This window comes from Heptranchias perlo, chromosome 32 (assembly GCF_035084215.1).
Source record: "Heptranchias perlo isolate sHepPer1 chromosome 32, sHepPer1.hap1, whole genome shotgun sequence".
Classification (NCBI taxonomy): domain Eukaryota; kingdom Metazoa; phylum Chordata; class Chondrichthyes; order Hexanchiformes; family Hexanchidae; genus Heptranchias; species Heptranchias perlo.
Window position 1 is genome coordinate 22,898,951 of NC_090356.1, and position 21,305 is coordinate 22,920,255.

Sequence of the window (21,305 nt, forward strand, 5' to 3'; positions counted from 1 at the left end):
ACACTGCCTTCTACAGTCACAGGTCCAAGAGAGATATTACTGCAGAGTTGGTGCAGACACTCTCATTTCTTTGATGTGCCATTAATAGTGTGTAGGCTCGTGTTGCCACTGATTATCACCGTTATAGGCATGGGTATCCACCTAGACATGACACCAATGTTGGCATTCACCACTCCTGCTGTGGATGCCATACAAGTGCCACACCAGAGTTGGCATGGATCACCTGGGGCTTTGGCCACAGGTTCTTGCACAAAATTGTACCAAATCTCCTAGGAGATCCACAAAAGATGTCTGGATCAAACTGCTGTTTCAGGTCTGTTTTTACATGGATTATAGTGTGATGGTGTACATCTTACTCTCTTTTGTTCATCTGCTTTCAGATCACTATATTCAGGTGCTGGGCTGCAAACAGAACTGTGTTATTGAGCTGGCGAGCCGGCCTGACAGAGATACACCCATTGATGACTTCCTCCCCGCCCATTTTGACTACCTTCAATTTGCTTATTACAGCTGTGAGTGTCTAGTGTCTTTGATGCACTCATCTTAAAGGGGCAGTTGTCACCACACTCGGGCCAGGGGAGGGGGTTTTTTGGGCAGGTTGGGTTCCAGAACCATATCACTCTGAAAATGGTTCCATTTCCTCCGTTAGTTGGACCATGGGGGGAAAGTTTTTACACTTTGCCCGAGTAGCCATACTGCACATGTGAACCTAGGCAGCGAGTTTTGCCAGGATGTTTGATCCTTCATGTCTGAACCTTTCCTCGCCCAACATCATCACATGCACAAAGCAGCCAGGAAGCAGGGTGTGCTCTCTCCCTCTCCGCTTCAGACATCACCCCCGGTGGTTGAATTGTACACACCCGTGATAAACAAAGAGGACACATACCCAAACACCCCTGTAAAAAAAAGTATATATGGATTTTACTGAATATGTTTTGTGGATAAGAATATATACTTGAAAATAAAAAAATTGCAGGGCTATGGGAAAAGAGCAGAAGAGTGGGACTAATTGGATTGCTCTTTCAAAGAGCCAGCACAGGCACGATGGGCTGAATGGTCTTCTTCTGTGCCGTAAGATTCTACGATATGATTCCATGATATGATTCTATGATATGACACTGTACCAGGGACTGAGTTGGTTAGTACACAGTCCTTTCACCTTATGATCTGGGCACAATGCAAAGCCACTTATAATTCAGTAGTGCTTGGCACCAACTTTGGAAACTCACTCAAAGAGGCACAAACGTGGCTGGTGTTGGAAATGGAAATCCATATTGATGCAGTAGGAACTGCACCTCTCAAGTTAGGGTTAAGGTACATTGTTGAGGAAGTTTGAGGGTGCTTTCATTCTGCATCTAACCCATGCTGTGCTTGATCTGGGAGCATTTGATGCTGACAAATGGACTCAAAGTGGAAAGAATTCCATTCCCAACACTGGCATCGCTCACGTTATTAAGGACAAGTTCACAAAAAGAAAAATAGATTAAAAGTCTCTCCCCTTGGAGAGAAAGGATAACTTCTATTGACACTATTATGCTCACATGACATCATGGATATGCAAAAGAGACATTAAGATGGCCATTGGTCCCTTTTCCAGTGCACGGCATCATTCTTTTAAAGGGATGGGCACAAGGGAATTCCCAGACTGGTGAGGCAAAACACTCAGCCAATTCAGGATTGGTATAGATTTGGTTTACCAGCTTAACATTCATCAGTAGGTATTAAGTAAAAGTTACCATAACCATGTATGGGAAGGAGGATTGGGAGGTGGCAATAGTTAATCTTTCCTATTATCAGTTGGACTATTAAGATAAATGGGTTTGTTGAGTTCAATTGTCTTTTCCTGTTTCACAAAAATGATTGTTCTCATTCTGGGGGCTCAGGTCTTCAATAATTACTTTGTCTCTATTCTCATTGCAGCTGAGAACTACCCCAAGGCCATTGAATGCGCCAAAACCTGTTTGCTTTTCCATCCGAATGACGAAGTAATGAACCAAAACCTTCAGTATTACCAGGCAGTGCTGGGAGAAGAGCAGGCCAAATCTCTCAGTCACAGAGAGGTAGATCTACTCCAAATATGGAGGATAAAATTAATTCCAGGCTTCAAGATCTTGCGTAGATTTCACCCAGTTCAAGTACTTATTAAAGTAATAGTGACCAAAGTAGTAGGGTGCCACTTTGGGCCTTCAGTCCTCCTCACCCTTACTTGATCTGTTATGCCAGTGTGTGGCAGCATTGATCAAAGCCACAATGCGGGAGGGAAACTTTGGGTAAGGTTCTGCTCACACTACACTAGTGCAATCCTTAGTTGCAAGTTGCAGGGGCCTGAGAGCTGGTTGCTTGTCCACACACCCCAGGGATGGTGTGTGGCATGGAGAAACTCAAGTAAGGGAGCGAAGGGAAAAAGTACCTCAAAAAAGGGAGCCTGCCCAATCTCATGGCCAATATTTCTCCCTCAACCAACACCACCAAAAGGCAGATTAACTGATCATCGCCATTTGTGGAGATCTTTCTGTACACAAAATGGCTGCTGAGTTTGCCTACGCGAGAACAGTCACCACACTTTAATGTAATCATTCTACACAAAGCATTTTGAGATGGTTCTGAGAGGCATGTTAAGGTTCTGTAGAAATGCAAGTCTTTCTATTAATTTCTCTCTCTCTGTCGTGGGTTAACAACTGGCAACTTTGGCGTGGCAACTCCACCCCTCTAAATTCAGTCAATGTCTGCCCCCTTCTCCTGGATCCTGAAATTGGCTTTCTACTTCCAGTTGCCAATAGGTGAAGAGGTGGACTTACCCACTGGTAACCTCCCTCCTGGACTGCCTGCAGTTATTGTGTATCTGTATTGTCACCATTTTGTGGCAGGTCCAGCCAACTATGAGATTCATTCAAAAAGTGTTCAGACCAGGAGCCGTTGGGTGATGAAATTAATGCAGGAAACAATAAATAGTAAAAGGGTAGTCAAAGGAAGGGTGGGGCCTTTTAGGGTCCAAAAAGGAGATCTTCTTGTGGAGGCAGAGGGCATGGCTGAGATACTAAATGAGTACTTTGCATCTGTCTTCACTAAAGAAGAGGATGTTGCCAATGTCACAGTAAAGGAGGAGGTAGTAGAGAAACTGAATAGGATAAAAATAGATAAAGAGGAGGTACTAAAAGGTTGGCAGCGCTCAAATTAGAAAGGTCACCTGGCCCGGATGGGATGCATCCTAGGTTACTGAGGGAAGTAAGGGTGGAAATTGCGGACGCACTGGCTACAATCTGCCAATCCTCCTTAGAAATGGGAGTGCTGCCAGAAGACTGGAGGATTGCAAATGTTACACCCCTGTTCAAAAAAGAGGAGAGGGATAAACTCAATAACTACAGACCAGTCAGCCTAACGTCGATGGTGGGGAAACTTTTAGAGACAATAATCCGGGACAAAGTTAATTGACACTTGGAAAAATATGGGTTAATAAACGAAAGCCAGCATGGATTTGTTAAAGGCAAATTGTGTTTGACTAACTTGATTGAGTTGTTTGATGAAGTAACGGAGAAGGTAGATGAGGGTAGTACGGTTGATGTTGTGTATATGGAGTTTCAAAAGGCGTTTGATAAAGTACCACATAATAAGACTTGTAAGCAAAATTGAAGCCTATGGGATTAAAGGGGCTTTAAAGTGGCTTTAAAGCGGCTGCGTGGATACGAAATTGGCCAAGGAACAGGAAGCAGAGAGTAGTGGTGAACGGTTGTTTTTCAGACTAACGGGTAGTGTGCAGTGGTGTCCCCCAGGGGTCGGTGTTGAGACCACTGCTCTTCTTGATATATATTGATGACCTGGACTTGGGTATAGAGGGTATAATTTCAAAGTTCGCTGATGACAGAAAACTCTGGAATGTAGTAAACGGTGAGGAAGATAGTAACACTTCAGGAAGACATAGACAGACTGGTGAATTGGCAGATGAAATTTAACACAGAGAAGTGTGAAGTGATTCATTTTGGTAGGAAGAATGAAGAGAGGAATCTAAATTAAATGGTACAATTTTAAAGGGGGTGCAGGAACAGAGAGACCTGGAGGTGCACAAACACAAATTTTTGAGGGTGGCAGGACAAGTTAAGAAGGCTGTTAAAAAGGCATACGGGATCCTGGGCTTTATAAATAGAGGCTTAGAGTACAAAAGCAAGGCAGTTTTGCTAAACCTTTATAAAACACTGGTTAGGCCCCAGCTGGAGTATTGTGGCCAATTCTGGACACCATACTTTAGAAAGGATATCGTGGCGAGGGTGCAGAGGAGATTTACTAGAACGGTAAATGAGGAAACATTTTTTTATGCAGCGAGTTGTTATGATCTGGAATGCACGGCCTGAAAGGGCGGTGGAAGCAGATTCAATGGTAACTTTCAAAAGGGAATTGGATAAATACTTGAAGGGGAAAAATTTAGAGGGCTGTGAGGAAAGAGCAGGGGAGTGGGACTAATTGGATAGCTCTTTCAAAGAGCCGGCACAGGCACGATGGGCCGAATGACCTTCTGTGCTGTATCATTCTATGATTCTATGAATATAGTTGAGCAGAAGTTTATATTATTCTTTTCCTGATCAGTCACCACAGCATGGCACTCAATTCACCTGGGAGGATCCCGATCACATTCTGATTACATTACTCCACAGAAGGTAACTGAATAGCACAATTGTGGCAAGGAGCTATGTCAGCAATATAGGGAGTTGGAGGCGCACAGGTGATTTGGGATCTTCCTGAACAGATTGGGGACTTTACATCAAAATTACAACATGGAAACAGGCCATTCGGCCCAACCAATCGGTGTTTATCCTCCACACCGGCAGTACTCCTGAATCCCATGTGTCCGCTCTGTTCCCAAATCCTTTTATCCCCCCGGACCATGAAATTCCACAGGGGTTCTGGTCGTCTACTGCTGTAATTTGGGTGGGAGACCGACAGAACCCTTGAGGAGGCAGGGCAACCTGGTTACGTTGGGTCTTCGCCACTTCTGCCAATTTCCGCAAGGCAAATGGTGGGCTGGAGGCAGGACTAGGAGCATGGACACCCTAAGCCAGGATCTCCTGCACCTGTCCCTGGACAGGGGCCCAGTATATCAGTGGGCTGGTACGCATGAGAAAGATGAGGTGAAATAGCCTCCATGAGGGCACATGTGGCCACCTGCTCCCACCCATTCTGGTGCGGTCAAGTTTCGACAAGGCATCTGGACCCCCGGAGAGGACAAATTTTAAAAGTAAAATTCCTAGATCGGCCCCAAGCTGTGGTCAGGGTTGGGGGACAGTGGTGGCGGAAGGGGGTGGGAGGATGCTGGGCAACAGGCAGGTGGCTGCTCCAATTTCCAGGCACAGGGGGCATGCAGACAGACCAAAGAAACACCCCAAGTGGCACATCCGCCTGTTGGTCCAGTGCAAATGATGTGCCCTCCCACTGACCCCACAAACTCGGGCGGGGATCAGGGTTGGAAGGCACTGGTGGGCACGACCCAATTTGGGGGCCCTTGTATTGTATGCGAGGGGTGTTATTACAAATGTTGTTGCGTTTCTGTGTGAATTTTATTGGCCACTGCGGTTTATTCGACCGTGACGATTTCTGATCATTCCCACAGTACATCCAGACATACATCAACAACTCATTGCTGGAGAAGGAGCTGCTGTACTTTGCTAATGAAATCTTTGGAGTCACCTTTATAGACCCGGTGAGTGACCACTCTGCTGCTTGACCATCATCTTGGAGAAATCTTCAGCTTGATCTGCTGAACAGTTGTAAATGATTCCCCTTCTGTTCTGAACGTCTGCAGTGGCTGGCTCTGAAAGCACGCTGCTATATAAGGCCCCATTGTATACACCAACGACGGCTTTCTGTTGGTGAATTCTGTGCTCATCAAGTGGAGGGATGTTAGCACTGGGAGACAGAGCCCTTAACATCTAGTGTCAGTGTCAAGCATCCCGGGTCAGGTGTAGTGCAGTTAGATACAGAGTAAAACTCTGCTCAGCCCCAACCTCAGAAAAGCACTCCCTATTTCACCAGTGTTGACACTCTGTGGCATCTCTAACATCTTTATAGGTTCTACCATTGACTGCATCCTTTCATATAAAGGACACCAACCTCTGGAGGCCCAGATTTTGCGAGTCTCATGAGCTATTGTTGAGTCCAAACTTGGAAATTAATGCATAAGGCCAATTTCCCTCCCTTTTAGCTATAGTCGTCTATCTCCAACAGTCTTTGATTGGAGCGGCAACTGCAAGTAAGATAATTAAGAGAGATCTAACCCTGTTCCTCTGGGATCCTTTATGAAAACGTTAAAGTGGCTTTTGAGTGAGATTGTAATCGGTATAACGTAACCCAGACCACCCTTATCTGCCAGTGCTTCTCTGTAACTTGCCGCTAGGACTGGCCAAGGGGTGAAGCGGGGTGGGGAATAAGTTGACCATGGAGTGAGGGGGTGGGGAGGGTGGAATAATGCAGGAGAACCTAAAAGTAAAGTGGGGTAATTTTGACTTTGGGCGATAGTATAAAACAGGCAATATCGGATCAACTGCCTGTTGAAGTTAATGGAAATGAAAATCAGGAGAGATGTGTAACAGACGGCCAATCTGATATTGCCCGTTTAACACCATTGCCCAAGGTCCAACTTGCCCCAAGGTTTCCAGGAGTAGGTGACTGACTAACTTTTTCCTGCTTTTTCAGGACAAGTGGACTCCAGAGGAAGTGATGCCTGTTAAACTCAAAGAGAAGCAAAAGTAAGATTCAAAGCCTCATCATGAGTCCAGTTGAAGCCTGCGATTTGGAACAGGCCAGAAACTGAGTCTCTTTATTTGAAATGACGGTTGTAGTTTGCACCCAAATCATTAGGCCATTCGATCCTGTTTTCCCAGATGAACCTCATCTACCTGTCATGTCGCCGTATCCCTCAGTCCAGAAACGTACGTAATTATCTCCTGAGCCGACTTGTATCGACAGCTTCAGTGGCCCTCCCTGGTGACAGATCCCAGAAGTGGGTGAAAGGGAGATCTGGGCATAGTGTTGTTTAGGGGGCTGGTTGTAGTTTAATTTCTTTGGAAAAGAGGTTTTGAGTTGTGCCTTTATCTGTCCACCCTCCCTAATGTGTCCAGGCCTGGGAGAAGAAGAATAGAAACATAGAAAATAGGAGCAGGAGTAGGCCATTCGGCCCTTCGAGCCTGTTCCGCCATTCAATATGATCATGGCTGATCCTCTATCTCAATACCATATTCCCGCTCTCTCCCCATACCCCTTGATGCCTTTTATGTCTAGAAATCTATCTAGCTCCTTCTTAAATATATTCAGTGACTTGGCCTCCATTGCCTTCTGTGGTAGAGAATTCCACAGGTTCACCACCCTCTGAGTGAAGAAATTTCTCCTCATCTCAGTCCTAAATGCCCTACCCCGTATCCTGAGACTGTGACACCTTGTTCTGGACCCTCCCCCCCCAGCCAGGGGAAACATCCTCTCTACATCCAGTCTGTCTAGCCCTGTCAGAATTTTATATGTTTCGATAAGATCCCCTCTCATTCTTCTAAACTCGAGTGAATGCAGGCCGAGTCGACCCAATCTCTCCTCATATGACAGTCCTGCCATCCCAGGAATCAGTCTGGATACTGAATGAAAAATACAAAAAAAAATTCTTGGGGGAGAAACACCTGAATATCCCATAAAAATAAATTGGAAAAAATGGTGGCCAGAGAAATGGTTAAGATTTATTAGCCTGCTAACCAGAGCAATTGTTGGTTCCTGAATGGGGTGAACTGATTAACAGAGATCCCTCTTCCCTTGCACACTGTGGGTATGGTGCTATGTATGGTGCCAGGAATTCATTCTCTGGTTCGAGTTGCAAGCAGATCTGGTGCTGGAACCTATTTAGATCTGGTTCAGAAACAAGTGTTAATCCACAGGTGGCACAAGGTTTTGTGTTTTTTTTCAAATTGTTTTCATACTCCCGTGCTGGCTTACTGGTACTGAGCCACACAGAGCAGAAAGGTCTCATTTTCAATCCTCGGCCTGTGCCGGGTTAGCTGATTTCAGCCAGGCTGATGATAGGACATTATAGTACTACAGTCCCTGGACAAGAGAGGTGGGTAAAAATCAGTCTGGTCTCCAGTGACTCCTGGAAAATACTAGTATATGGAGGGTGGATTAGGAAAGGATTAGGCCCAGCTGTAATATCCATACCCTGACACAAATGGTCAAACAGCTGGACAACACTCACTGGGAAGGCTCGAAAGTGAAAGTTGATACCATGAGTGAAGTTACTAGAGCGTTATTGCAACATGGGTCAGTGCCTCCAGGAGAGGAAGGGAGAACGTCCTATAACCTTTTAAAAATTCTTTCTCTCACAGTTCTTTTAAAACAAAATGTCCTTGAAACAGGGTGGAGCGAGAGACTGCAGCTCGGATCACTGAAGAAATTGGAAACCTGATGAAAGAGATTGAGAACCTGGTAGATGAGAAGACCAAGGAATCAGCTGATATTGTGAAGTTGGTGAGAGAGGGTAAGCATCCAGCGTTGGTAAGATCAGTGGCTGGTGGTTTTTGGCTTCTGGTGTGAATTTGTTGTTCTGATCTATATTACCTCAGCATTGCCACACTTGGGGGGGTAATTTTGAATTTGGCCGACAGCACCTGTTTTGCACTATTGATTCAGCTACCCAACTTTCATTTCCATTGAAATCAATGGGGTGATTCCGCAGTCCTGTGCTTCCAACAGGGAGCCATGCTGACAAGGTCCATGGGTCTGAGAATTGGGGCTACAATGTTATAGCACATATCGAGGTGTCAGCCTAGCACTCTTGCCCCTGAGTCAGATAGGCATGGTTTCAAGCCCCACTCCAGAGACTTGAGCACATAACCTAAGCGGGCACTTCTGTGTAGTACCAAGGGAGTGCTTCACTGGCGGAGGTGCCATATTTTAGATAAGACGTTAAACCGATGCCCTGTCTGCCCTCTCAGGTGGACGTAAAATATCCCATGGCATGAGTTCGAAGAACAGCAAGGAAGTTCTCCCCTGTGTCCTGGCCAATATTTGTTCCTCAACCAATATCACTAAATCAGATTATCTGGTCATTATCTCATTGCTGTTTGTGGGAGCTTGCTGTGCACAAATTGGCTGCTGCGTTTCCTACATTACAACAGTGAGTACACTTCAAAAATACTTCATTGGCTGTGAAGCGCTTTTGGACATCTTGAGGTCGTGAATCTCTTTCTCTTTTTTTCTCTCTTATCTCAGACTCGTGCTCCCTGTAAACGCAGCTCTGGGAGCACGGGACCATGGAATCACTCCTAATATGTAAAACTTGGTGATGGGTGTCTTACTGTGTGTGACTGTTGCCGTTTTAAATATTAGGATCAAATATTAAGATCAGGAGCTCATCCTGTAAGGGAATTATGGGTGCGAACCAATGTCTAACTGCTTCATACGCATTGCCTTCGAGCGTTGCAGGGTGCTGTCACACAACCTCACTCGCTGGCTGTCAATAGGAGCACCTCCAGCCTTAATCCCTGACCCTTCCCAGTGATGTGCTGTCTAAATATTCCCAAACTTCTTTGTCCTGCTCTAGGGGGTCCCTTGCTGTATGACGGTGTTCAGGTTGTAATGAATGCAAAGCTTTTGAATGGAACGCAGCGAGTGTTGCTCGATGGTGTGATCAAGGACAAGGAATGTGAGGAACTGCACTACCTCTCCAATGTGAGTACCCTCCCAGTCACCATCTTGTCCTGTTTGATGTCATGTGCCTCACCTCTGTGCGAAGGGCACTGAATTACTCCACGCAGCACTTTGATGTTAACGAGGTCAGAGGGGCTTTGATTTTTGCCCCAAGCAGATTAACAGGGGAGAGTGTGGATGAGTCAGTAGAAGGAGCCGGACGTGAGCTAGTGGTGGAACCAAAGAGACACAGTCAGATGGTTTGTCTCTTTGGATAGAAAACAGAGATTGTAACTTTACATATTTAATACAGAGACTCCAAACTATTTTTGACTTTTTTCAGAATTTTTAGACACTTAAGGAGGAGGTTTGCAAAATGCCATCTTCCTCCTAACCAGGCCCAGGAGTGGCCAGCTCCCCATCGGACCCCACCTACGAGTGACCGTTCCCCACCTGACCCCACCCAGGAGTGACAGCTCCCCACCGGACCCCATCCAGGAGTGACAACTCCCCACCGGACCCCACCCAGGAGTGATAGCTCCCCACCTGACCCCACCCAGGAGTGACAGCTCCCCACCGGACCCCACCCAGGAGTGACAACTCCCCACCGGACCCCACCCAGGAGTGATAGCTCCCTACCTGACCCCACCCAGGAGTGACAGCTCCCTATCTGACCCTGCCCAGGAGTGACAGCTCCCCACTTGACCCTGCCCAGGGGTGACAGCTCCCCACCTGACCCCGCCCAGGAGTGACAGCTCCCCACCTGACCCCACCCAGGAGTGACAGCTCCCCACCTGACCCCGCACAGGAGTGACAGCTCCCCACCTGACCCCGCCCAGGGGTGACAGCTCCCCACCTGACCCTGCCCAGGAGTGACAGCTCCCCACCTGACCCTGCCCAGGAGTGACGGCTCCCCACCTGACCCCACCCAGGGGTGACAGCTCCCCACCTGACCCCGCCCAGGAGTGACAGCTCCCCACCTGACCCCGCCCAGGAGTGACAGCTCCCCACCTGACCCCGCCCAGGAGTGACAGCTCCCCACCTGACCCCGCCCAGGAGTGACAGCTCCCCACCTGACCCCGCCCAGGAGTGACAGCTCCCCACCTGACCCCGCCCAGGAGTGACAGCTCCCCTTCCAATTCAAGTGAAGTAATCAGCTCCCCATTAAGAAAAATAAAATCGATGACGATTTCAGCGACAGGGAGATAGAGGCCATCATGGAAAAAAATCCTTTTAATTGTCGCCGTAGACTCTACAGGAAAGTTGGGTCAGAGGTCACCAAATGGCTGCAGTCAAGTTAGGGATGGGGAAGATTCTTGAGGGGGTGCGGGGGGAAGGCCTAGATGCAAATTCAAACCAGGAAGCCATTTTTAGGTGAGATCCAGCCAAAGAAGCCTTAATGGAGTAGGTTGCCAACCCTATAGGATTGTCCTGGAGTCTCCAGGAATGAAAGATTAATCTGCTCACCGCTGCAAGCAAACCCGGGAGAAAAATCATCGGGACGTTAAAAAAATTTGAATTTTTTTTTCCATTTTCATTTATTAGTTCTAATGCAGAGACTCCAAACTTTTTTTTGACTTTTTTCAGAGTTTTTAGACAGTGAAGGAGGAGGTTTGCAAAATGCCATCTTCCTCCTAACCAGGCCCAGGAGTGGCCAGCTCCCCATCGGACCCCGCCCAGGAGTGACAACTCCCCACCTGACTCCGCCCAGGAGTGACAGCTCCCCACCTGACCCCACCCAGGAGTGACAACTCCCCACTTGACCCTGCTCAGGAGTGACAGCTCCCCACCTGACCCCACCCAGGAGTGACAACTCCCCATCGGACCCCACCCAGGAGTGATAGCTCCTTACCTGACTCCACCCAGGAGTGACAACTCCCCACCTGACCCTGCCCAGGAGTGACAGCTCCCCACCTGACCCCACCCAGGAGTGACAACTCCCCACTTGACCCTGCCCAGGAGTGGCAGCTCCCCACCTGACCCCACCCAGGAGTGACAACTCCCCATCGGACCCCATCCAGGAGTGATAGCTCCTTACCTGACCCCATCCAGGAGTGACAGCTCCCCACCTGACCCCGCCAAGGAGTGACAGCTCCCTACCTGCTCAGCTTCCCTGCTCACCCCCTCCCCAACCACAGAGGTAGGCGGAGTGTAAACATGGAGTGGCTATTTCAAATCTATTAAAATGGCCACATTGTTTCTTTCAGTGTTATGATCTAGTTTAATTTCTTGATAACTCAAGAGTGTACGCCAGCTCATTTTTAAGCTTGTTGACTTTAGTGATGTTTAAGAAGCAGCATGGATGAACAGGACTGCCTAGAATATTCTAGAACTGGTTTGGTATTTGCACGCCACCAGAATGCCCTTCTAACCGTGACGATTGTTTAACTGCCGGGCACTGAGGTAGATCAGCCCATGGGCTCGGCCGGAGAGAGAATCACGCAGGCCTGGCGGTGTCTGTTGTCAGCTCTACTGCGTTGCCTCCCGAGGACCCTGCTGGCTATCGAAAGACCCCCATTCGTACAGAGATAATACTCAGTACACATGGGAACTACTTTCAAGACTGGAGAAGGGTTACGAGCTGGGTGCCTCGGAGGGCAAATTTCCACCCAAAACATATTGATAATACAGTGAAAGCTGTAAATTAGGGGCACCTTACGGATTGGCATCAGCTGTCCTTTTTTTGCAGGTGTCCTTATTTTCAAAATGGGCGTTGTATGTACTGTAAAAAGTAGATCAAGCCGTGTAAGCATTCAATCCCAGAGATAGAGCGGTTTCTCTGCCGCTGTGGATGCTGGGTAAAGAGCTCCCCATTTCACAAAACCCGCTGCTACCTCGCGCTGACCGTCATACACTGACCTCATGGGAATCTGGGGACAGAAAGGAAGCAAGCTGCAAGGGGAAGTGCCAGTGATCCTGACTCAGTGACAGTTCCGGGTACAGCAGCTTTGCAACTGGCTAAGTCCTGCGTTTTAAGTTGTAAAAGGGCTTGGGGCATTGAAGGCCGTCCGTAGTTCATAATTTGCGGGTGTCCGTGGTTCTAGAGTGCCTCTTGTATATTTTACCATGTAAGTTATTTGTGTCTCTCAACAGTGTCCATTTTTTGTAGGTGTTAAGTTTTTGGGAGCGTCTGTTTATACAGGTCTCACTGTACCGTGGACTAACTTATCAGTGAAGTGGGCAGTATAACTGGGTTTAAGTGGCAATTTAATGGGATTGAGGGATAATGATGAGAGGATGGGAGGATCTATCAAACAGGGACAGGCTTGTTGGGCTTAATGTCTTCGTCTACTCCTAACAAATGTTACATCCTTAATTTCATAATGCTGGATATCCAGGCTGCTGCTTCAATGGGTGATGGTTACCAAGGGAAGCCCTCTCCTCACACACCAAACGAGCGATTCCAGGGCATAACAGTCCTCAAAGCATTAAAGGTGAGTACTTCATACAGTTATTTTTGGACAGTCCTGCCTTGCAGGTGCTAAATTCCTTCTCCCCACCGCCCCCCCCACCCCCCAATTTTTTCTCCTCCTCTTCTGAGGGTGCTGAATCCTGCTGGGGTAGGGTTCTGCAGGCCAGGACCAAGTGACAATTCTTCATGTAGGGTTTGCGCATGAATGTGGGCGGGCTATTCTTCCATGGGGGCCATCACAGTTGAGCTCAATCCTGTTCCCACTGAATTTTCACACGTGCCGGGAGTCCCCGGATGGCAATCAGGAGGCCTGTCTGATTTATCTGCCATTCCAAGCTGAGGCAAATTATAGACCATTTATTTTTGATTGAATTCAACACAGACCGGAGATTGCCCTAAACCTAAAGGCCCACCACACCAGATTAGCCATGATTTGCTCATAGATCCCACGCTCCCTTGGGCAGCCACCTGCAGGTGACTTGCTGCGACTCCGCACGCCTCCACTGTACTGGGAGTTAGTGCAGCAGGGCCCCCTGCTTTCGCACAGTCTGATCCCAATACGAGTTCAGGCTGGTGAAGCCCCTGCCCCTGCACCATGACGCCAGCATCCACCACAACCAGCAGCGCTCATCCTGCATCGTACGGCCTCTGTTTTCCAGCCCCAGCCTGCTGCCAATAATCTGCACAAGCTACAGATTCATCATCATTCATATCGTCTCCCAGGACTGCATCATTCAGTCAGGATGCCAAAACTCCAATTTGTAGCCACATTTAGGCCAAGGATACATCTATTGCCTCCAGGGTCCCATGAATGTGGGCACTTCTGCCTTCTCGAAGCTGTTTGCCTCACACTACACGTGAACTCATGTCAGGCTCATCTCCTGATTCCACAAAGTCTCTCCAACACCAACAACTTAAGAACATAAGAAATAGGAGCAGGAGTAGGCCACAGGGCCTCTCGAGCCTACTCCGCCATTCAATAAGATCATGGCTGATCTTCGAACTCCACTTTCCTGCCCAATCCCCATGTCCCTTGATCCCCCGAGAGTCCAAAAATCTATCTATCTCAGCCTTGAATGTATTCAATGACTGAGCATCCACAGTCCTTTGGGGTAGAGAATTCCAAAGATTCACAACTCTGAGTGAAGAAATTCCTCCTCAGCTCAGTCCTAAACGGCCGACCCCTTAACCTGCGACTATGCCCCCTAATCCTAGACTCTCCAGCCAGGGGAAACAACCTCTCAGCATCTACCCTGTCAAGCCCCCTCAGAATCTTATATGTTTCAGTGAGATCACCTCTCATTCTTCTGAACTCCAGAGATTATAGGCCCTTTCTACTCAATCTCTCCTCATAGGATAACCCTCTCATCCCAGGAATTAATCTGGTGAATGTTCGTTACGCTGCCTTTAAGGCAAGTATATCTTACCATAGATACGAAGGCCAAAACTGTACATGGTACTCCAGGTGAGGTCTCACCAAAGCCCTGTACAACTGTAGTAAGGCTTCCTTACTTTTGTACTCCAACCCCCTTGCAATAAAGGCCAACACGCCATTTGCCTTCCTAATTGCTTGCTATAACTGCATGCTAACTTTTTGTGTTTCTTGTACGAGGACATCCAAACCACTCAGACCAAAGGTCCAAGTCAGGTGTGTGATGGAAAACTCTCCACTTGCCAGGATGGGTGCAGCTGCAGCAATGCTCAAGAAGCTTGACACCATCCAGGGCAAAACAGTCCGCTTGATCGGCAGCCCATCTACCACCTTAAATATCCACTCCCTCCACCACCGATGCACTGTGGCTGCAGTACGTACTATCCACAGGATACACTGCAGTAACCCAGGACCTCTACCACCTAGAAGGACAAGGGCAACAGTTAATTGGAACACCATCACCTCCAAGTTTCCTTCCAAGTCACGCACCACCCTGACCTGGATGTATATAATCGTTCCTTCATTGTCGCTGGGTCAAAATCCCGGAGCTCCCCACCTGACAGCACTGTGGGAGCACCTTCACCACATGGACTGTAGAGGTTCAAGAAGAAAGGCCAACACCACCTTCTAAAGGGCAACTGGAGATGGGCAATAAATGCTGGCCTTGCTAGCGATGCCCATACCCCAAGAATTAATTAAAAAAGGATGCATCAGCATCAGTCTAGATCCCATATCCTACAAGCCTTCTGTTGGCCACTCGTTTACTGCGATTGGGCCTAATTACTGCACCAGATTGGGAGTTGCTGTACACCAACAATCTCACCTCCTGGTGGCACTTGGTCTCCCTGACCGTGTCCCAGACTCTGGGCCCCCCAGTTGTTTTCTCCGTGTCCCACCTTATTATATCCATAACTTCTTGAATCACTCCTCTATGATCTGGGCTGCACCATCACAGGCTCACTCGGTGCTGGTTGATCACCCGGTTCAAGGAATCAGCCACCAGTTGATCAGCATGAGGCCTCTAACTTCCCACCCGCTCATTAGTATCTGGGGCTCTTGAGGTCACAAAATGATCGACCCGCTTATCCAATTGACTCAGGATCCTGTGCCCCTCGGCAATCCAGCATACCTTGAAATCCCCAGGAACCACCCAGAAAATAATCTATTAACATGAATTGTTGTATCTCTTTGTAACTAAGGAAGGAAAGCTGGGTGAGTTCCTTCACAGGACTTTCTGATATTTTCTGCGCCCAAGTTATGCATTGAACCTGGGACAGCCTCAGGGACATCTTCCCTTATGTTCACTCCCCTAACTACAAAGTTGATACATTTCTATTTCTCTCACCAGTTCTCTTTACCTAGGTTTCTGAGTTTTGGGTAACATTTTAAATTTACACATATATGCTGTTGGCAGCGTGAATCACTCCATTTGCAATATGAATATCTTTGCTGTCCGTTAATTCTAAACGTGAACAGAAGAAAGAACGTGCATTTATATAGCGCCTTTCACAACCACAGGACGTCCCAAAATGCTTCACAGCCAATGAAGTACTTTTGAAGTGTAGTCGTTGTTGTAATGTAGGAAACATGGCAGGTAATTTGTGCACAGCAAGGTCCCGCAAACAGCAATAAGACAAATGACCAGATAATCTGTTTTTAAAAATCAATTTTTGGGATATGGGCCTCGCTAGCTATCTATTGCCCATCCCTAGTTGCTCATGAGAAAGTGGTGGTGAGCCGCTTTCTTGAACTGCTGCAGTCCGTGTGGTGAAGGTACTCCCACAGTGCTGTTAGGTAGGGAGTTATGACCCAGTGACGATGAAGGAAAGGCGATTTATGTCCAAGTCAGGATGGTATGTGACTTGGAGGGAACTTGGAGGTGGTGGTGTTCCCATGTGCCTGCTACCCTTGTCCTTCTATGTGGTGGAGGTCATATGTTTGGGAGGTATGAGTTTGGGAGATTGTTTTGATGACTTTGGATGACACAGTAACCCTTTATAAGTGGTAATACGAGCCTTTCTGCCCATATCTTTCTATCCCATTATTGAAGTTGGTAGACAACTCAATCACCTTGAATTTGAAATAAGAATTGATAAAATGATTCAGCACGGTTATAAACTGAATCAGCACGACCTCACTCACCAGTCTTGCATTTACCCTTTTAACCACAGTATTAAGCACTGGAGACCCATACGCACACTCCTGTCCACGTGAAAACAAAAATAAGCACCATACTATCAGACTGTGTCATTCAGGCTAAAGCTAACAGTTGAATTTATTTACAAGGAATATAATTACACATAAGTAAAATAGTACAGTAAATAACTAGCAGTGCAATATTTGACTCACACCAATATTTAAACTGCTCCAAAACAAAAATAATAAAAAGTCCAAAACGGTTCCCTCCAGTCTCTGATAAACGTAATGCTGGCACCAAACCCCACAAGCCCCTGTTACTGCCAGTGTGTGTGGAAATAGGCATCCAAACAGGGAACTGGAGACATGGGGAAATCCAGCAGCACCAATGCAATTCCACAGACAGGTTTAGAAACACCCCAGATCAAAGTAGATAGGCCATCAGAATAACATCAGTTATTTCAGGGAGAGGAGAAGGGAAAATTGGAAAAGAAGTAAAACAAAATTAACGTTGACTAATAGGGGGCATATTAATTGATGAATTTAAGCCTTTAACCAATTATTTGTTTTTATTGCAGTAGTCACCAAACATTTTATACTTGCATGATCTGGTGTTCCAAGTCATTGCATCATCCAGTTTTCTGCTGAGAACTGGAAGTGAATGATGTTCATTGAGGACTGGTGCTCCTGTTTTGAATTAACTGCTGGGACACCATTTCCCTTTTCTGCTTTTCTCTTTCATTTACAACAATGTGTCCTCTGACAGCTCAGTCAGCAAGGCAGAATCCCACTTAAAACATCAAAGCTGTTTTACGACATCAGTGAGAAAGTTCGAAGGATCGTTGAATCTTACTTCCGACTGGAAAACCCGCTCTACTTCTCCTACACGCACCTCGTCTGTCGGACTGCTGTGGAAGGTAATGATCTTTGTATTAGCTTTAGGTGGGCCGGGGAGGGGAGGGGGGGACATGTTTCTCTTCTTGCTGCAAGTTTATTTTCGGTTTATGCCATGTGACATTTCTATAGCACTTGTCACAACTTCAGGACCTCCCACAGCACTTTACAACCAATGAAGTACTTTTGAAGTGTAGTCACTGTGGTAATGTAGGAACGTATACGTATAATGTATATGTAATATACAGTAGTAATTTGTCATCATTTATATTTTACCTGGACTGGGAGTATAAGGAGACTGGGCCTATGGTTTGAGGAGGCACCATATAGAGGGGAATCTAATCTGCCTCTGGTGAGGACATGCAGAGAAGATGGGAATGGTGGGTGGGAAATGCACAGAGTTGGGAGCACGGAGGGGTACTCAGTTTGAGGGAAGGGTATGTATACCAAAGCGAACTTCCCTGGGTGTGAGGGCATCTGGATAGCTTAAGTATTCAGTTTCTGGATACTGTTAACTGCTGAACCACCAGATAATGACAGTGCTGTGCAGTCCTACACCCCGCCCTCAACTCTCCATGGATATACCCGGATGGATCGTGCCTATCACAGATTTGGCTGTTGGTCTCTGTATATAGTGGCTTTCTTTGCACTCTTCAGTTCACTCCATTTCTCTCCTGAGGTCATTGGCTATATCACAGGATATGGTCACCAACCACCTTCTATTAGTGCACCCACCTGCCCATTCTTTACGTGTGAAGCTAGACAGTGAGCATCGGCAGGCTATTCAAACAGGGGGAGCATCACAGCCAAGTTGGATCCTATCCTCACCCAACACCCACATACATGCACTTCCTAGGAGCAGAAACCTTGGCTGATTTTGTTCCCTTTCCCCTCCCCATCCCAGGGGCACTGAAGGCAATTGTATCATCCCTGTTTCATGCTACAGGAGATTATCCAACTCAGTTTAAACCAGGAATAAAACATGGGACCTTTTGGTCTGTATAGTGGACAGGTTGCATAAACCTGGCTTGTATTCCCTTGAGCATTGGAGATTGAGGGGTGATCTGATCGATGTGTTTAAAATATTAAAAGGGTTTGTTAGGGTAGATAGGGAGAAACTATTTCCTCTGGTGGGGGAATCAAGAATGAGGAGGCATCCTCTTAAAATTAGAGTCAGGCCATGTAGGAGGGAAATCAGGAAGCACTTTTTCACACAAAGGGTGGTGCTAATGTGAAATTCTCTCTCCCCAAAGGCTGTGGATGCTGAGACAATTGGAGCTTTCAAGACTGAGTTCTATAGATTTCTGTTGGATAAGGGTATCAAGGGATATGGAGCTAAGGCAGGTAAATGGAGTTGAGGTACAGATCAGCCATGATCTAATTGAATGGCGGCACAGGCCGGAGGGACCGAATGACTTATTCCTATTCCTAATGTTCCTATGTACCTCTCTGGGCAATGCATTTACCAACTGAGCCGTGGGGAGACATGAAGGACTATTTTCACATTCTATATGGAGTAACTGGATGAACATTGAGCCATTAATGTCAATAAGTTGTTACAAAAATGGAAAATTCTGGAAGTACACAGCTGCTCTGTTAGCATCTGAAAGAGGAAATAAGGCAGATAAAGGAGAAGGAGGCCATTCGGCCCATCCAGAAGGGCCCTACGTTTGCCCATAACAACATCCAACAGCTTCTTAAATGTTTCCAGGGGTTTTGTCTCTACTATCCTTCCCAGAAGTGCATTCCTGTATTTGTGACATCAGGCCCTCAAGTTACCTCTCGCCAGTTTAACTCTGTGCCCCCTTGATCTACGGTCAGAGTTTAATTTGAAGTAATGCCATGGATTTATATTTTTGTACCATTTGCTGTCTTATATATCCCGAAGTGATAACCTGTCTTTTCTCCTTTCAGATGTTGATGGACCTGCTGTGTATTTCCAGCATTTCCTGTTCTTGTCTCAGATTTCCAGAATTGACTGTGTCTTTCCTGTTTTGTCTCACCGATAAGTTGTTCACGATCCAGGTTTCTGTGGGATATTAAATTAGAATCCTTTGGTTTCTCGTTCCCTCCGTTAGGAATCCAGGACAAACGCGCTGATCTGAGCCACTCAATCCATGTTGACAACTGCATATTAAACTCGGAGGCACTGGAGTGTCGGAAGGAGCACCCGGCCTACACCGAGCGAGATTACAGGTAAAACTAAACCAAGTCAGTGCCTGCCCTGCAAGGGTATGACTCACTAACACTTTGTCAAGGGTCACAATCCCAAGCAATGTCTTCCTCAAGGATCACTCTCAGGAACACCGCAGCACGGTTTCAACATCAAAAACAACTTGCATTTATATAGCGCCTTTAACCTAGTAAAACGTCCCAAGGTGCTTCAAAGGAACGTTATCAGGCAAAATTTGACACCGAGCCACATAAGAAGTTACTGGGACAGATGACCAAAAGTTTGATCAAAGAGGTAGGTTTTAAGGAGGGTCTTAAACGAGAAGAGAGAAGCAGAGAGGTTTAGGGAAGGAATTCCAGATTGTAGGGCCTAGGCAGCTGTAGGCACGGCCACCAATGATGCGTCAAAGGAAATTGGGGATGCAGAAGAGGCCAGAATTGGAGGAGTGCAGAGATCTTGGAGGATTGTAAGGCTGGAGGAGGTTACAGAGATAGATAGTGGCGAGGCTATGGAGGGATTTGAATAAAAGGATGAGAATTTTAAATATGAGGCCTTGGTGGACCGGGAGCCAATGTAGGTCATCGAGCACAGGGGTGATGGGTGAATGGGACTTGGTGCGAGTTAGGATACGGGCAGCAGAGATTTGGATGAACTGAAGTTTATGGAGGGTGTAAGATAGTTCCCCACACAATGAGCTGATTTTAGTGATGTTACTGTGGCCACCTGCCAAGTGAGGGCAGGTGCTTCTGGACAGGGAGAGGGGGAAAAAAAACATATGATCCATAATTTTATTAAATGGGTTTTATTTTAATAGGGCCCTTTCACTCACTGCGCAAAAACTGGGATTACTCTGCCTCCAAATAGTCTTCCCTTGCTTCTTCCTCTGGGGAGTAAGCGAACAGGAGGGAGTGGCACCAAATTCCAGCTCGGCCAACAATGGAACACGGAGGAGCAACAGGTCTCCCAAGGACCACGGGTGAAGGGGGAGAACCACTGGTCCTACCCTCACCAGAACCAAGGATGTGAGCGGGCAGCCTGGTAACTGTTCCCATGTGATGAGCAGTAACTACCCAGGGAAGAGCAGTGAGATAATGTAACCTCGAACCCTCAGTGCCTGCGAGTTGTGCGTTATGGTCAGTTAACAATCCCCTGGGTGATTCTTTCCACATTCGGATTGTGTTCCTGGAAAACCTGTCCAATTCCTAACGAGTTGGATGAGGTTGTGGATTCTGCCTTCAGCCGCCTACCCTCGCACCCCCCACCCAACTCCTGCTTGGGTTGGAACCCCCAACTGTGAAGCGCCTTAGGACATTTTGCTACCTTAAATGCACCACGTAATGTAAGTTGTTGTTGGAGATTAAACCCTCGTATTGTGCTGAATAAGTTGAAAATAAGATCCCACTTTCCCCAGAGTGTGATTGTAACTCTTTCACTTTTGTGTTGTTTGTGATGATGGACTCTACACAACGATACAGTTTCCACAAAATATTTTTCATGCCAGCTCTCCGTTGGCTCAGCGATCAGTGCACTGCGTGGCATCACCATGTGCCAGCGGTTCAGCGGATTACAGCGGTGAGTAGCTGAGATGTGTGAAGTGGGAAGGCCTC

General features: G+C 47.0%; 1 protein-coding gene across 1 annotated transcript in view; it reads left to right on the forward strand.

Moving 5' to 3' along the window:
- Positions 1–21,305, forward strand: part of p3h1 (prolyl 3-hydroxylase 1) — a 36,133-nt gene that overhangs the window by 6,594 nt on the left and 8,234 nt on the right. The window contains exons 4-12 of the mRNA XM_067970629.1: positions 381–512; positions 1,921–2,060; positions 5,600–5,689; positions 6,682–6,734; positions 8,379–8,500; positions 9,566–9,693; positions 12,990–13,085; positions 17,398–17,548; positions 19,604–19,721. Of these exons, the coding sequence (XP_067826730.1) occupies positions 381–512; positions 1,921–2,060; positions 5,600–5,689; positions 6,682–6,734; positions 8,379–8,500; positions 9,566–9,693; positions 12,990–13,085; positions 17,398–17,548; positions 19,604–19,721 (1,030 nt within the window). The remainder of the gene's footprint in view (positions 1–380; positions 513–1,920; positions 2,061–5,599; positions 5,690–6,681; positions 6,735–8,378; positions 8,501–9,565; positions 9,694–12,989; positions 13,086–17,397; positions 17,549–19,603; positions 19,722–21,305) is intronic.